The sequence below is a fragment of the Mustela putorius genome, unplaced genomic scaffold, assembly GCF_011764305.1.
Source record: "Mustela putorius furo isolate JIRA1106 unplaced genomic scaffold, ASM1176430v1.1 tig00003972_pilon_pilon_pilon, whole genome shotgun sequence".
Classification (NCBI taxonomy): Eukaryota; Metazoa; Chordata; class Mammalia; order Carnivora; family Mustelidae; genus Mustela; species Mustela putorius.
In genome coordinates, this window is record NW_025422115.1 from 15,164,537 (window position 1) to 15,182,947 (window position 18,411).

Below are 18,411 nucleotides of genomic sequence, written 5' to 3' on the forward strand. Positions count from 1 at the left end.
TTCATCTGGTCCCAGGAATTCAGCTCAATAGCGTTTTAACCATTCTGAACTCCTATAAACTCAACTGAAGGACGAAGAAAAGAATAACAGCAACTCTATGAACCATTTTCTGCAAGGTAGAAGGTGTGGAGAAGTGAATGAGGCAATATTTGGGAAGAAACACTGTGGGGGGAGAAAGCCTCCATCAGCCAGCTCCCAGCAAGTGACAGAGCAACAGAGGACAAAATCAGAACCATTAGAAGTCTGCTCCAGTGGCTAAGCAGGTGGCAGGGGGATGGAACACTTGCTGGGACAGTGTGGTCTCAGGACCCTTGGGCTCACAGAAAGACCAGGGATACCTGAATGGGACAGAACTCCCAAATATCAATGTAGGGAAGCTGGCTGCAAAGAATGAGCCCAGGAGTGGGCTTTCAGCTTGGGGTTGCCATAAACCATAATCCAAAGCACAGTCAGGTCACTGCTCTTCGAGGAGGAACCCAACAAATGGCAGATCCAGGGACACTCCCCTTCGTCCCCTGGGAGGAGTGGCATGGGAGTGCTGCTGCAGGAATCTGCTGGGTGAGCACGGAATATGGCTGGAGAGCAGGGAGACAGGTGAGACAGGCATGAATGACAGCTTTCTTCTAAGGGTGCACAGAGGATTGAGGGCCCGAGCTCTCAGCTCCTCTAGGACTGGAGATTGGGAGGCCGCCATTTTCATTCTTGTCTTCTAAAGCTGCAAGGAAAGCTTTCAGGGAACAAAAGCCACAGAGAGCAAACCCAAGCAGATGACTCAGCCTGGCCTCTGGCAAGGGCAGTGCAATTCCACTTGGGGCAAAGACTTTTGAGAATCACTGCAACAGGCCCCTCCCCCAGAACATCAGCAAGAACATCCAGCCAAGACCAAGTTTACCCATCAAGAAGAACTACACACTCCAGCTCTAGGGGAATTCAGTATATAGAATTATGGCTTTTTCCCCATGATTCTTTAGTCTTTCAACTTTAATTTCTTAAATTTTCTACTTCCTTATTTTTCTTTTAGAATTGTTCTGTCCTTTTTCAAACAACTTCTTATCAATTCCTTTCTTAAAAATCTTTAATTTTCATTGTTACAGTCACATGCCATGCATTCATTGTATTTAACCTGATTGTTGTATATATGTAGATTTTCTTTAAAATTCTGGGATGCAAATTCTTCTAACAGACCAAAACAGACCCAAAATCTAGTATGGTCTACTCTATTCACCAGCCTGATCGTGTTCTTTTTTTCCCTCTCTTTTCTCTGTTTTCTTTTCCACCCGGTTGCAAGTCTCTTCTGTTTTATTTAATGTATATTTCTCTAAGGTTGTTGTTACCCTTTCAGGATTTTGTTCTGTTGTTCATCTGTTCTTCAACAAAATGACAAAATGGAAAAACTCACCTCAAAAAACAGAACAAGAGTCAGTACTGACTGCCAGGGACCTCATCAATATGGACATTAGTAAGATGTCGGAATTAGGGTTCAGAATAACAATTATGAAGAAACTAGCTGGGCTTGGAAAAAAGCAGAGAAGACATTAGAGAATCCCTTTCTGGAGAACAAAAATCTAACCAAGTAGAAATCAAAAAGGTTATTTATAAGGTGGAATTGAAAATGGAGGCTCTAGCTAGGAAAAATGAGGCAGAAGAGAGAATTAGTGGTACAGATCACCAAATGACGGAGAATCAAGAAGCTGAGAAAAAGACAGATAAACAACTACTAGATGCAAGGGGAGAATTTGAGAGATAAGAGATACCATAAAGCAAAACAGAATAATTGGAATCCCCGATGATGAAGAAAGAGATGGCAGAAGGTATATTGGAACAGATTATAGTGGTGAACTCCCCTACTCTGGGGAAGGGAACAGGCATCAAAATCCAGGAGGCACAGAGAACTCCCCTCAAAATCAATAAAAATAGGTCAACACCCTGACATCTAACAGCAAAACTTACAAATCTCAGAGACAGACAGAAAATCCTGAAAGCAGCTCAGGACACGAGGTCTGTAAGCTACAATGTCAGAAAAATTAGATTTGCAGCAGACCTATCTACAGAGACCTCGCAGGCCAGAAAGGACTGGCATGATATATTCAGGGAACTAAATGAGCAAAACATGCAGCCAAGAATACTTTATCCAGCTAGGCTGTCATTGAAAATAGAAGGAGAGATAAAATGCTTCCAGGACAAACAGAAACTAAAAGAATTTGCAAATCACCAAACCAGCCCTACAAAAAATATTGAAAGGGGTCCTCTAAGCAAAGTGAGAGCCCCAAAGTACCACAGACCAGAAAGGAACAGAGACCATATACAGACACCTTACAGACAATACCATGGCACTAAATTCATCTCTCTCAATAGTTACCCTGAATGTAAATGGGCTAACTGCCTCAATCAAAAGACACAGGGTATCAGACTGGATAAAAAAGCAAGACCCATCAATATGCTGTCCGCAAGAGACTCCTTCTAGACTCAAAGACACTTCCAGATTCAAAGTGAGGGGGTAAAAACCATTTATGATTAGCATGATGCTAATGGACATCAAAAGAAAGCTGGGCTGGTGACCCTTATATCAGACAAATTAGATTTTTAATAAAAGACTGTAGTAAGAGATAAGGAAGGACACTCTAGCATACATAAAGAGTCTATCAACTGTAAATATTCATTGCCCCTAACATGGGAATAGCCAATTATATAAGCCAACTAATAACAAAATCAAAGAAACACATGGACAATAATACAATAACAGGAGGGAACATTTTTTTTTAAAGATTTTATTTATTTATTTGACAGAGAGAGGCAGCGAGAGCAGGAACACAAGCAAGGGGGGTAGGAGAGGGAAAGCAGGCTTCCTGCTGAGCAGGGAGTCCAATATGGGGCTCCATCCCAGGACCCTGCGATCATGACCTGACCCGAAGGCAGACGCTTAATGACTGAGCCACCCAGGCACCTCATTAGGGGACATTAATACCCCCCCTCACCGCAATGGACAGATCATCCAAGCAAAAGATCGACAAGGAAATAGGGCTTTAAATGACACACTGGACTAGATGGACTTCACAGACAGATTCAGACCATTCCTTCCCAAAGCTACAGAACATATATTCTTCTCTAGCACACATGGAATTCTCCTCACTAGATCACATCCTGGGTCACAAACTATAGAAATGATCCCTGAAAGTATAGTCTTACATCCTGGGTCACAAATCAGGTCTCAACCAGTATCAGAAGATGGGGATTATTCCCTGCATATTTTTGGGCCACAATGCTTCGAAAGTGGAGCTCAGTCATAAGAGGAATGTTGGAAATAACTCTGATACACAAAGGCCAAAGAGCATCCTACTAAAGAATGAATGGGTCAACCAGGCAATTAAAGAATTTTTAAAATTCATGGAAACAAATGAAAATGAAAACCCAACTCTTCAAAGCCTTTGGGATGCAGTAAAAGGCTTTGAAGAGTTGGGTTTTCATTTCATTGAGAAAGACTTGTTAGTGCTACATACTTCCCCCTTTGGACATAGCATTAACAAGCCCTTCTGAAGAAACATGAAAGGTCTCAAATACATAACCTAACTCTACACTTAACGGAGGTGGAGAAGGAATAGCAAATAAAGTCTAAACCAACTAGAAGAAGAGAAATAATAAAGATCAGAGCAGAAATCAATGAAATAGAAACCAAAAGAACAGTGGAACAGATCAATGAAACTAGGAGCTAATTCATTGAAGGAATTAATAAGATTGGTAAACCCTTGAACAGACTTATCAAAAAGAAAACAGGAAGGACCCAAATATATGAAATGGAGAGATCACAACCAACACCAAAGAAATACAGACCATTTTAAGAACCTGTTATGAGCAACTATACTCCAACAAATTAGGCAATCTGGAAGAAATGGATGCATTCCTAGAAACTATAAAGTACCAAAACTGAACTAGAAAGAAATAAAAAACCTGAACAGACCCATAACCAGCAAGGAAATGAAGCAGTAGTCGAAAATCTCAAAACAAACAAGAGCCCAGGGCCAGATGGTTTCCCAGGGGATTTCTACCAACTATTTAAACCATTTTAGCAGTTACATTCTGTAACTGCTCGAAAAAATAGAAACGGAACGAAAGCCTCCAAACTCTATGAGGCCAGTATTACCCTGATCCCAAAACCAAAGACCCTACCAAAAAGGAGAATTACAAACCCAATATCCCTGATGAACTTGGATGCCAAAATTCTCACCAAGATACTAGTCAACAGGATCCAACAGTACATTAAAAGGATTATTTGCCATGACCAAGTGGGATTTATTCCTGGACTGCAAGGGTGGTTCAACATTCACAAATCAATCAGTGTGATACACCACATTAATAAAAGAAAGACCAAGAACCACATGATCCTCTCAACTGATGCAGAAAAAGCAAATGCAAAACCGATGCTTTTGACAAAGCATAGCATCCTTTCTTGATTAAAACTCTTCACAGTGTAGAGATAGAGGGTACAAACCTCAATATCGTAAAAGACTTGTTAGTCATTTGCAATGGGGAAAAACTGAGAGCTTTCCCCCTAAGGTCAGGAACATGGTAGAGATGCCCACCATTGTTAGAAGATACAGCTAACAATACCATGATCAAATCTTACATGGGGTACCTAAAATGTAAAAATGAGTGGAACATCTTTTCTAATGTCAATGTCTACAAATAAAACTGAAACCTAGAAAACCACTGGGCCCCAGGGGCACTCTTACAGGTTGAGTTTTGCCCAGGAGAGTGTCAGAACGAAGTGTTCATTAAAGAGAAAGAATCACAGGTGTGAGGCAGTGTATGATGTACCAGCTACCCACCTCAAGCATTCTCCAGGAAGGAAAAAAAGTCCTGGCTCTTAAGCTCAAGTTTATGGAAAAGCAATCAGCAGTCCACAGGCTGCCTTCTCCAGCTCTTCTGTCTGTAGAAGGATGGGGGTCATAGGCTGCCAGGTACTGCTTTCATACTTAGAGCCACTTTACTGAACAACTTGAAGCCTTTAGGAAAGAAATGCAGACCACGTTAAGGTAGGAGTCTCCTCCCTTTATTACAATATGCTCTGCTGGGTTCAAAGGTGCCCAGGGGGAGACAGAGGAGATGTGAAGCAGCCACAGTTATAGACATTCCATCCTCCCTTCAAACTAAGCAGTTCTGCTCTGCTCTATTTGCTTTATTTTTATGTTGATACCCCATGTAAGATTTTATTTGAAAATAAACTGTTTCAAAGAAAAGTAAGATTTTATTTGGAAATGAACTGTTTCAAAGAAAAGGAAATTAATTGTTTCAAAGGAAAGTTGCTGAACAACTTCCTCATTGAGAAGTATAAATAAAGTTCTCAACATAAGCACGAGAGAGGACATCACGGTATTATTAGCTAGGATTCAACAGGGAGTTACTTAGAGGAAAGCTATCAGCAGGAAGGAGGAGAGAAGGGACAAAAGCACGGAAGATTAAAAAAAAAAAAAAAAAAGCAAGGAAGATTATGTGTTCTGTTCTGCCATCAGTTCTCATCAAGGAGACACCGGTTCGGGGGTTGACCTCCAGTAAGCCAGGCTGAGGACCTGTACGGGAGCCCCCAATTTGTCCTGAAGTTAACTTTAGCTCATTGTAATTTTAAGATCTCCTCCTATGGGCAGAGTTTTCTGCCATTTTTTGAACAATAAGATGTATGCACAGCATGCTGACATGCTAGGCATGGGCAAATGAACCAAAATGCCTAAAAGTAACAGAATATGTGTAAGTTCCTCAATGTATATGCAAGCCCCTCCCCCCACTAATACAATGAATAAAATCCTCCTGTACCAACCTACAGGGAGCCAGTGCTTTGGGAGCTACTTGTAACAAGTAATTAAAAAGTTCCCTGCTGTCAACACTTCTTTGGGTTGTGTTTAACATAATGCACCCCAACCAGTCAATCTTTTAAGTTCAGTTACAGTGTTACATCACTCAGTCAACCCTGCACAAGCAACAGAAACTGCTGAGCTTCGCTCCTCTCTCCTCTTGCTCCTCCCATTACTGAGATGGTTCCTATTTGCTTCAGTTACCATTAATTATATAGTGATTCCCAATTTTATATCTTTAGTCCTGACCACTCTCCTGAATTCCAAAACTATTCAACTGTCTAATCAGTGTCCCCATCTCAAATCCAACATATCCAGTCCAGTCTGTCTCCCTTCCCTCAGGAGATGCTATTGTGCAACTATGCTGGCCAGAAACCTGGATGACATGGAGGCCACGCCCCTCATTCTCAAAACCCAACATTTTAATCAGTCACCACATCCCAATGATTCACCTCAAAACTCTGTCCTGAATCCATCTGTGTCTTCACCTCCACCCGCCATCAACTCTTACCTTAACTACTACAACAGCTTCCTGTTTTTCCTACATCTGCTCTCATAATCCTCCAAATTGATGGCCAGATGGCAGCCAGAGGGGTATTACAAAAAGATCTGATTCTGTCACTCTTGTTTAGAATCCTGGCTTCCCACTGCCCTTAAGTATATAAAATCCTTATTGTTTTATGGGCATGGCATGGTCCCTCTTTGCCTCGACAGCTTCACCTCACATCACACTCTCCCACTCCTTGCTATCCCCACTTCTCCAGACACACTAGATTTCTTTGTTTCACAAATGAGCATATGAATCCACAGCATTTCAATCCTGAAGGTTCATGACCAGGTCCCTTCTATTTCCTGTCCTTGATCTTAGGCTACATTGCTCTATTTTTGTCAGTAACCTAGAAAAAAGGTAAAGACCACCTATAATACTCCTACCCATCTGAGGGACTCCTCCCTTCTCTAGTTCACTTCTTCTTAGGGCCCTGTGCAAATGTCACTTTTCCAACACCCCACACTAGATTTTTAAGTTCTGTGATTATATGTTTTCTAGCACCTCTGTGCTTCTACTTGGTATACATTTCCCATCTGTAGTACTTTATTCAAAAACGGTCTGTTCTGCCAAACTGGAAGCTCCAGAAGGCAGGAAATTAATGTATTTCTAGAATCCCATACATACAGTGACTGGCATATGGCATGCATGCCAACAGTTCCTAAATGAACAAACAATGACTTTTTCTGATGCTCTGGTGAGGTGTTTCTGCCCTTCTCAAGAATTAAGTGCTGGCCCATCCATATATATTTTTTTTTAATCCACAGATTTTTTTTTTTTTTAAAGATTTTATTTATTTGAGACAGAGAGAGAAAGAGAACATGAGTGAGGGGAAAGGGAGAAGCAGATAGTGGGAGCCCCACAAAGGGTGACCCCAGGACCCTGGGATCATGACATGAGCCAAAGGCAGATGCTTAATTGACTGAGCCACCCAGCTGCCCCCACCACCCGAGACAATTTTTAATACAGTCTTTAAGAACACACAGACCTTAGAACAAGCTATGCCTCATTTTTAAAATGTGCCACTTTTGGTAAGTTCAAAAAGAATATAGAACCCGTGTATATGAAATCATATATACTATGATCCTGGGTCACACTATGACATTCCCTATACACAAGGTCTAGAAGAACTAGAATTCTCAAATGAGAAGATCCCTTTCTTCAGAGGTACCGCCAACTTCATGCGTGAACTGAGCCATTTCATTGCTTACTGTGGATCTTCACAGATCTTCTAATCACTGTGGCCAAAAACTATAAGGCAGAGAAAGACAAACTACAGCCCACGCACCAAATATGCCCCCTCATTGCATTCTTGTAAACTTTAGTTTTACTGGAATCCAGCCATTTATTTATGTATTGTCTATAGCTGCCTTTGTATTCCAATGACAGAGCTGACAGATGCAAGTAAGACTGTAAGCCTGGCAAAATCTGGCCCTTTACAGAAAAAGTATGCTAACCCCTGTGAGATCCTACCATGAACAAGGTGCTTTTTGATATTACAGAACACAGAAGAGCTGTCCCAAGTATTTGGTGAAGGAATGCAGGCCAGGACTCTGTGGAGAAGGCACATCCCAGGCGTAGCCTCCAACCACTGACTCCCTGCCCACCTCAGATTCCTCCATCTTCTTGAGCATGTAAAAGATAATGACCCGGGGTGCCTGGGTGTCTCAGTGGGTTAAGGCCACTGCTGTCGGCTCAGGGCATGATCCCCGGGTCCTGGGATCAAGGCCCACATCAGGCTCTCTGCTTGGCAGGGAGCCTGCTTCCTCCTCTCTCTCTGCCTGCTTCTCTGCCTACTTGTAATCTGTGTCTGTCAAATAAATAAATAAAATCTTTAAAAAAAAAAAAAAAAAGATAATGACCCAAATTCAGAATACAGGAAATCTGGACGTCCAATAGTATATGAAAGAATAAAGATTATCACCCCAGTTGAAGCAAAGCTTCAATTTCCGGAATACCATCAACATGATAAAAAGGATGCTTTGGAATAAGACAAAATTGTTGACAGCAAAGAGTTCTGGAAAGGATGCCAATAAGAACACTTCACAGTACAGAATAAACACGTGGCTGCTTTTCCCTTCAGTTTTGTGATTCCTATACTTTGCACTATAATGCAAACAAGTTCTCAGAAATCCATTAACTATTCTATCACAAAATGGATGGTTTATTTCACTCAAGATTTTGGCTCTTTCTTGTAAAATGACAAAACTAGGCTTCCAGCTTCAAGCAGTGCTTTGATCAGGACCTTCATCACCCTGCCCAAGGTAGTGTGGGACAGAGGAGAGAATATGTGCTCAGGAGGTACCATCCTCACTTCTGAAGAAAAAAGACACAGGTCTGGCAATACGACCTTCAGTAAGAGCACTAAATTAAAAGCCAAACAAGCCTGTCTAATGGAGTCCAATTTTTCCCAATCCTGCTCCTTCTGCCTCAGTGTTCTTGATTTCTGTTCTCTGTACCATCAGCACCCTACTCTCTTAAGTACAAAACTCAAAGTTATCACCGAGTCACCTAGTCTCCCTTCTCTCACATACCTAATCATCTGCTAATTTTCTCCAATCAATTTCCTACTCTTCATGCTCTGGTATTATTTCTTGCCTAGACTCTTGCAGGGGGCTCCTAACTAGTCTCCCTGCCTGTAGTATCTCCCCAATCTGGAGGGTCACATTTGCTACCAGAACATTTCTGCTTAAATGTTGCCATTTACTAAGTACACTCCCTAGCCTGGCCTCACTGTGCCCCATATTTTGTTTACAAAAGTGAAATGTTTACTATCCCCATGTGTGCTCTCATTACCTCGTTCTGTGCCTAGGTTTCTGCTCATTGTTTAGCCCAGCCTGTTACCACTCTTATCTTTCATGTTTCTCATCCTTCAAAACCTTAAATGCTACTTGCCCCACTAAGCCTCCTCACTCTCCTGCCTGCTGGCAATACTTACAGCAATCTATCCAGACCTCTTTTGTAGATAGGCCCACCTAACTTTCTCACTTGGGTTATAATTACATATCTATGTGCCACACCCTTCCTGGAATACCACTGAGATAGAATCTGCATCCAATTAATTTTTCTAACCTTATGCACCTTTCAATAAGCTGAGTGAAATTAACATATAGTTCTCCATCATGAACCCAATGAACATACCCATCCTCTTGGCAGCATCAAACTGTATCTCTTCTTCCTTCCTAGTTCTAAATTTGCTGCTGGAATATTTCCCAAAATCTGTAATAGCAGTCTTGGATACTCTTTGCAGCCAGCCTACCAGGATATATGTAAATGGCTTCCTCAAACCAACAACTCTAACCTCAACTCGCTCTTGAGTTTCAGACCCACAAATTTCTAACCACCAATCTAAGAGAGATCTGGTTTGCTGAGCACTGTTAACTTGACCCAGCCTTCCAAAAAGTCTCATTATAATATGGCAAAGTCTCTCTGGTTTGGCTATATAGTCACATTTCCACCTAAAATTCTTTCTGCCTTTGTAGTTAATGGTAGGTCAGTTTAAAAGGCACAATCTGAAGTTTTCCTTAGAGAATGTGTGGCATCCTTGATTTCGAGTCACTTTAACAACACAGGTTAACTCTGTTCTTCTGTTTATGTATCATGCAGTAGTTGAAGAGCCTTTGCTCTCTCCTCTTGTTAAGAGTTTATTTTCTTCACCGACAACATCCTGTGACAATTTCTAACTGGCAAAGCCACCATGGGGATTAGAAATAGGGGGCGCCTGGGTGGCTCAGTGGGTTAAGCCGCTGCCTTCGGCTCAGGTCATGATCTCAGGGTCCTGGGATCGAGTCCCACGTCGGGCTCTCTGCTCAGCGGGGAGCCTGCTTCCTCCTCTCTCTCTCTGCCTGCCTCTCTGCCTACTTGTGATTTCTCTCTGTCAAATAAATAAATAAAATCTTAAAAAAAAAAAAAAAAAAAAAAGAAATAGCATGGAACTCAGGACCCAGCTTATGTCTCAGTATTAATTATCATTAATAATGATAATTATTAATTATCTGAGATGATGCTTCTGAATGGGATGGTAAGAATACCCGAGACCTTTGCTGCCCTTTCACTGAATGTCCTTTTCCTGACCCCTGCCCAGTCTATTCTTCCACATACCACAAGGCCACACTGCAGATGGATCACTGTAACCCACTACGAAGCCTTCCTAAGGTACAGAGGCCAACGTTAGCCTACCATCTACAGAGCAAGGTATTTTGCTAAGTGCTTTACATAAGTCATTTCATCTAATCCTTACAACTAATTTAGAATTAGCTAATTCCACTTTATAGATGGGAAACAGAGCCTGAGGAAAGTTAAGAAACTTGTCTTAAACTAGAAAGTTCGAAAGTAGCAGAACTAGGGTAGCTACAAGACTAGAGTTCTTACCAGCTAAGGTACCCTACCTCACCCCAGACAAGTGGCTGAAACTTCCCATGCTTTACCTATACCTGTACCTGACAACTCTCTTCCACGTTACTGAGGCCTGCTGCTGCCAGCTGCTCATCTTTGCAGCCAATGACTCCTCCTCCTGCGTTTTTCCTCCCATCCCCACTACCCACTTTAAGTCTTTCTTTTGCACTGTAAAGGACAGTTATATATGTCAGTCTCAGTGTGTCGACTCCCTTTTTTTCTTATCAGTACACCAATCACAAATTTTCTCTTCGCTGCTACATAATTTTTTACTCCTGCAGGATTCAGTGCCATTTCAAATAATGGAGACTTATCTCTACAGGCTGGCTGACTGATGTATAAAAAGGTCACCAATGAATATTTTTTATGCCTTATCCCATCACTATACCTTATCCCGTCTTTCTAATTTCTAATTTGATCTAATTTCTAATATCTTTTATGTTAACTCTATCTTTTAAAAATATTTTAACAATAAATGCTTTTTATTACTGTAAAACAATGGTTTGAAAAACTTTTCAGAAAACAAAAGTACGGCAAATGATTAAATATTCAAAGAGAAAGAAGTGCTTCAAAATTCAGAATTAAATACAAACACATTTATTATCAAAAGAGTATTTTTGAAAAATTTTTCATCTCTGGTTCTTTCAGGCTTTAACATAAGTATAATAATTTTAAAAGGAAATTAAAAATTCTTTTTAAAACTAAAAAGTAAAAAAAAAATTGTTCAGCCCATCAAAAATAGGTAAATAAATAAATAAGCAAATCAATTTTACCAAGAGTGTACTGCAGTAGCCTTTGCTTATCACTAGTGTGAATTATCCACATCTCTAGTACCCTGTATACTTAATTTAGACTCTCTCAAAGGAACAAACAATCAAAAATTTGGGCAATTAACGGTAAATTACAGTGACTTACCTACTTCAGTGAGTTGATGTCTTTCTAGTGTTAAATTCTTTGGGTCCTTAATAAAATGAAAGGGTTGTATTTTAATTCCTTCAATTTGAGGGAATAATAGGGCAAAACCAGACTCTCCAATTTCTATTTCCTGAGGTCGATTGTTAGCTGATCCCATTGGAGTCACTAGGGAAAAGTTAAACAGTTTCATGAACATATTTATTTATTTATTTATAAAAAGATTTTATTTATTTATTTGACAGAGAGACAGGCAGTGAGGCAGGCAGAGAGAAAGAGGGGAAGCAGGCTCCCTACTAAGCAGGGAGCCCGATGCGGGGCTTGATTCCAGGACCCTGAGATCATGTTCTGAGCCAAAGGCAGACACTTAACCAACTAAGCCACCCAGGCACCCCTCAAGAAAAGATTTAATAAAAAGTGAAGTTTCACTTGGTAACACTTCATTTGATATGTATCTAGCCTCATCTAGAAAACTACAGTGTGGGTAACCAAGATAATCAACAAGTTAAAAGTTGAATATAAGTTTCTCAGCCTTCAAATTTTAGGGATAATGTCATAATGTCTGCAATCTACTTTCAAATGGTTCAGAAAGAAATGTTTTTACAAACAGAAAAAAAGCAACTGTTGCAAAGTTTTTTTAAACTGGTGAATCTAGAAAAGGAAAATGGATATTTACTATTCTATCATTCTTCAATTTTGAAGATTTGTTGAAGTTTTTCTAAATAAGAAGTTGGGAGGTAAAAAAATACATCAGGGCAATTCTACTTTTAAAAAGTTATCCTAAAAATACTGATAACACACATACATACACACACACATACATATACACGCAGATACATATGCACACATACACACAAAGTACTTTTATCACAGAATTTTTTAAAAAGGGAGAAATGGACAGGCTGATTCTAAAATATATGTGGACATGCAAAGAACCTAGATAGCCAAAACAATTTTTAAAAAGAACAACAAAACCTATACTAATCAATTTTTAAAAAAGAATATCAGGACCTACAGTAATACGGCACTGGCTTAATGATAGACAAATATATCAATGTAACAGAATTAAATCCACAAACAGACCTAAAACATGCAGTCAATTATTTTTGACAAAGGTGCCAAGGCAATTAGAGAAAAAAAAATCTTCAACAAAGGTTGATGAAATAATTGGATGAACATATGAAAAACATCAACAACAACAAAAAACCTTGAACCCTACCTTATGCCATATACAAAGATTAATTCAAGTTAAGTCACAGAACTAAATATAAGAGCTAAAGCTACACAGCTTATAGAGAAAGACATAAAAGAATATCTTTGTCACTCTGAAATAGGCAAAGATTTCTTGGAGAAGACATAAAACACCAGAAAAGAAAAAACATAAATAAACTGGATTTCACCAAAATAAATGTTCACTGGTCATGAAAGACACTGTTGAGAGAATGAAAGTGAGCAACAGACTGGGAGAAAATATTTATAACACCTATACTCGTAAATTAGAATTAGAATATATAAACAACTCAAAAATAAAAACAACCCAATTAAAAAAAAATTCACTGAAAGACTTGGATACGTCACAGAAACAGACATACAAATACCCCAAAACATCTGAAAAGGTGCTCAACATAATTAAAATCTTTGGAGGAATTCAAATTAAAACTACCAAAAGAAGCCTCCTCATACCCACTACAATGGCTACAATGAAAAGACTCATCTGAAGACACTAAGTGTTTGAGAAGATATGCAGCTGTGAGCTTCTGAAACCCTCATTCATCCCTGGTGAGTATAAAATGGAACAACTCTGGAAAACAGTTTGGCAGTTTCTTATAAAATCCAGCAATTCCACCTCTTCCAAGTAGAACAAAACCAGGTCCACAAGAAGACTTACATAAGAATGTTCAAAACATGGGGTCCCTGTGTGGCTCAGTCTGTTAACCAGTTGACTCTTGATTTCAGGGTCCTGGGACAAGCCCCATGGGCTCCCTGTTTAGCGGGGAGTCTGCTTGTCCCTCTGTCCCTCCCCCTGGCTCATGCTCACACTCTCTCTCAAATAAAATCTTAAAAAAAAAAAAAATGTTCACAACAGCATCATTTGTGATAGCCAGGAATGTGAAACAATCCAAATCTCCATCAAAGAGTGGAAAAATAGTCTATTGATGTAACAGAATAATACTTAATAAATTCTTAAAAGAATTACTGATACACAGAGTAACATAATCCCAAAAATATGTTGTTAAAAATATTTATTCCGACTAAAAAAGCCAAGACATAAAAAGAGTATATACTGTATGGTTCCATTTATATGACATTCAATAAAATGCAAACTAATCTATGGTTGCAGAAATCAGAACTGGGATTTCCTTTGCAGGCAGAGATCAACAGGAAAAGGACATGAACGAAATTCCTGAGGTAATGGAAATATTCTCTATTTTGACTGGGGTGTAGTATAGAGTATTCATTTGTCAAAACTCATTAAATTGTGCACGTCACTGGAGGTAAAGTTCACCTCAAAAGGATGATGACCTCCGCACATATAAGAATGAACACTTTTTCTCAGACCTTAAGTGTTTTGAACCTAAAGAAGGAAGATGTGCCAGCAGCCAATAGCTGTTTTAGAAACAATCACTAAACTGTGGCCTAAGAAAAAGGAATCCAACCATCTTGGTCGAAGCGTTGTTGGGAAATGCATAGAACTGGCTCAAAGAAAGCACCTGGCTTCAGGGGAACCAAAACCAGTAAGTGTGTCCAAGAAAACACCAGCGGCAACGGGAATGGCATCTAACCCTGACACCAAGATCATAAGGAAACTTGGAACAGTCAAAGTTAGAACTCTTTCAAGGTAAGGTAAGCACAAAAGGAAGGCTTAAGGTAGACCTCCCAAGTCTACCCTCCCTCTCCAACCCCCAGCTGAAATGTGATTGAAAAAGCAAAAGTGGGTGAGGTGGAGAGGCCTAAGAAAATGGTGAAGCTACTTTTCTATATAAGCATTTGCTAACAACTAGTAATGGCAAAACCTAGATCACTCGTTTAAGGAAAATTCAAAAACTAAAAAAAACATGGTTACTGTTACCATTTTTTTAATCCAGTGAGAAACAAAATGTGTAGTGATAGGCAGATGTAATAGTATGGGGGGGCTGATAAAGGGAAAGATTAAATAGTCCCTATCAACATGTATTTACCCTTATTCATTTGTAAACACTTGAAATCCTTTGTACTTCACCATATAAGAGACTCAAATTCAGATCAAAAGTGTCTCAGTGAAGATTAAAAATGCCAAGTATAGAGTACCACTGAGTGGAACAAAGAAAATCCTAATAGCTAACATTTACACATTGATTTCTGCACATCTCTACTCTACTTTTCATGTGTTAATTCATCTTCATAACTTTCCAAAGATGGATTATCAATCATCTCCATTTCATGTATGGGGACACTGAAGTCCTCTGAAGTTAGGTAAGTCACCCAAAGTCATACAGAGAGATACTAAGTACAGCTGGGATTCTAATCCTGGCACCTGAACCACTGTACCATGACTGCCTCAACAGAGTATCTCTCCCCCATGAGCTATAGAAAAGAATCAACAATAATAAAAACTAGTACAAATTCACCAGCAGCATACTTGGGAAGAAGTATAATTTCACACTATAGACTTCAAACCATGGTCTCCAAGAAGAGAAACAGAAGTTTCCTAGGAAGGTCTACTGTAGCTCCTGATCCAAGCTAACTTTATGGCATTTTGGATGGCCAAAAATAAAAATGTGCTTTTAAGCTACAAGTAATTCACCAATCTACAGTGCTTCACATTAATGCAAGGCAGGAAATCATCAAATTGGTATTTTCTCTCACCTACAATTCCTGGGGTCACAATCCCAAGGACTTGGCACTGTTTTGGGAATAGCTTCTCAAGGGCAAACGCTGCTTCCATAGTAGTTCTTTTCCTTGCTGTAATAATATAGTAGCAAAATTATTAAATGTTATTAATTTTAGGTCAAATCTGATTGTATGGGGGAAAAAAGCAAACACTGAACAAAATTTAAATTATTTATACCAGAATGCTTTATAAGAAAGTCAATGTGGCACCTGGGTAGCTCAGTCAGTTACACATCCGACTCCTGATATCAGTTCGGGTCTGGATCTCAGGGTCGTGAGTTCAAGCCCCATGTGGAGCATACTTAAGAAAAAAAAAAAAGCTTAAAAACTTTGATGAAAACAAATACTTTCCCATTTGGGGCCTGTTTTTTAGTTTAAATTCTAAATGTGACCCTTAGCACCACTAAATTGCCTTTCTTCCTTGGTTTATATACTGTTTTTGTCCTCCTGTTATTAAATTTAGCAACAGCAGCAAAATTTTAACTTGTTGTTGTGCTCTTTTTAGCTGATTTTAGAGAGCATGACTTTTTCACTGCATAAACAAGTCACCTGGATTCAAATTAGACAGTGATAACCCAGGTCTAGCTCTGGGCCTCAGTGTGCCCAGCCTGGCACACTTGGTCTACTTCTTCTCTTAGCAGCGTCAAAAAGAAGGCACAGTATAACTTTGGTGTCCCTAAATGGGTCCCTATCACACAATAAAAGGCTTCAAAAGCCAAAATATACATCCTGTTTTAATAATAAAAAGTGCCTGGAGGATTAAAGTATTTCAAAATGAGAAACATATCTTTCTTTGAATCAGAAAAGGTCCCTCAAGTTTCAAAAACAATATATTCATGCATGCTATAGGGAGAAGGACCAGAGCCTCAGAAAGTCAGTAACTCTCAGGACTAGGACAATATTTAACTCCAGAGGTGCATAAGGAACAAACAAATCCCCAAACCTTTTCTTTTAATATTTACCTCTCTTGTGGCCACGACACTCTTCCAGACTAATGAAAGTTTCTGAATCAGCCATGTAAAGGACTGTCTGTGGTAAGATGTGAACATTCTGCTAAGAAAAACAAAAACAAAAACGGAATTAGATCACACAAATACATGAGTGCTCTCACGGTCCCTTAAAGTTTAGCCCTGGTCCAAACTCTTGTTAGCATACCCCCGCCTTAGCTCAATATTAGCATTCTGAGTCCAACAACTTCCCATTCATTTTTCATTCATGCTTCTACCTTTTCAGGTCATTCATTTGAGCATCTATTTTTTTCTTCTTCAAGTCCAACTCATTCCAGCCTCATTCATTTTCATAGCTTAAACTCTTAGACAAAAACATTAAATGCCAGCAAAAGGTGCAAAAACATTAAATGTCAGCAAAACGCACTACTTGCTTTATTTGAATAGGCATCACAATCACAGAAAAACCTCAGCAACAAAGGGAAGGCATACAAACTGTACCATTCCACTTTTCGCTGCCTACCAAATGAAACAGCCCAGGCCTTCATTTCACCTTACCATCTAGTTCCCTCCAGGGACCTTTTTTGCTTACTATAACCCAGACACACACTACTGTATAGATTCTCCTACAGCTCTCCCTGTTTCGTACTTAAGATTATTTCCCCCAAGAGACCACTTAAAATGCCACCTCCCCTACAAAACCTTTTCTTAGGCTCCTTCAGTACCCTGAACCTCATATGTGACATACTTTACATCTGTCATTTGTACTTGTACCTTACCTACACTTATGAGCTGGGCTTATTCAGACTCCTGTTTTCACTAAATGTCACATTACAGACAAGTGGCAAAGTGGCTGAATTAAACAAAAGGATGAACATATTTTTTTTCCCTAAGCTGGTTATTTTCAAAGATTTTTACTGTCAAAATGGAATGAAGTACTCACATAAAGCAAAGCCTCAATGTGATTAAATGGGGAAAAAAAGTTAATCCACTGTAATTTGGAGGAATGCCAAGATGTTTCAGAGCAGATTCCATACAGACAAACTCAAAAAAGATACTAAAACAGAATGATAACCCTGTGGTGGCTCCACGCCTGATATCTATAGATCTAGTTCCCATGGCTCACACAGAATTTTTGAAGAATATAATTTGGTTACCAATTATTTAAAATTCCACATAATATTTACAGAAAATGTGGACTTCCAGATTCTTTTGAAAAACTATAGACATTTTAACACTTTGACTGCATTTCTCTTGATGGGGGCTAAATGCAGGCAAGCACTCCCTGGTATGCCACGGCTTTACTGCTCTGTATGATGTTACCCTAAACCAACTTAGTTATCTGCCTAACCTTGGAGTCATTTGAGTTTGTGATATCTGGTATAAGGAGTAACAAGATAGGAAGTCTAATCCTGAGGTTTTATGATTCTGTCTTTTCCAGTACCCAATGAAAAGCAATTACCCAGTCTTCCTAATTCTCATCAGAAGTGCTGACAATGACAATCCTCAAAAGAAAATGTTCTAAAGCACAATGTGAGACAACTATAACCTCATTCCACCATTCAAATGGCAAGACATTTTATAAAATTTTTAGTGGACTTTAAAACCTTCCTAATAAAAAACTAACTTTCTTTATGGCTATAATAGTATCATGTCCACTAGGTAATTTGGCAAACACAAAAAAACCAGTATGATTTGGATAAGGTTTCCATGTTTCACACTAGCTTTTACTATAATGAATAAACTTCTTTAAGGGCATTACCATATGAATTTTAATAATAACACTGTTAACAGATAATTATTTCACTTACTGAAAATAATATCTCTGGTACTGCAGGTAATATATTAGATGCATCGCCTTTCTATTATTTAAACCTTAGAACAACTCTTTAAGGGT

At 39.2% G+C, this 18,411-nt stretch overlaps 1 protein-coding gene and 1 pseudogene across 7 annotated transcripts in view; both read right to left on the bottom strand.

Moving 5' to 3' along the window:
• FBXO22 (F-box protein 22) overlaps positions 1-18,411 on the bottom strand; it is a 31,118-nt gene that overhangs the window by 8,845 nt on the left and 3,862 nt on the right. For 4 of the 7 annotated variants that reach the window (XM_004758502.3, XM_004758498.3, XM_045070575.1 and 1 more), the window contains exons 3-5: positions 16,530-16,620; positions 15,544-15,639; positions 11,701-11,865 (exon numbers count right to left, since the gene is read on the bottom strand). In XM_004758502.3, coding sequence (XP_004758559.2) covers positions 11,701-11,865; positions 15,544-15,639; positions 16,530-16,620 — 352 coding nt within the window. The remainder of the gene's footprint in view (positions 1-11,700; positions 11,866-15,543; positions 15,640-16,529; positions 16,621-18,411) is intronic. The other 3 variants (XM_004758501.3, XM_004758499.3, XM_013059418.2) reach the window with 2 other exon arrangements.
• Positions 3,049-3,184, bottom strand: LOC123389363 (annotated as a pseudogene).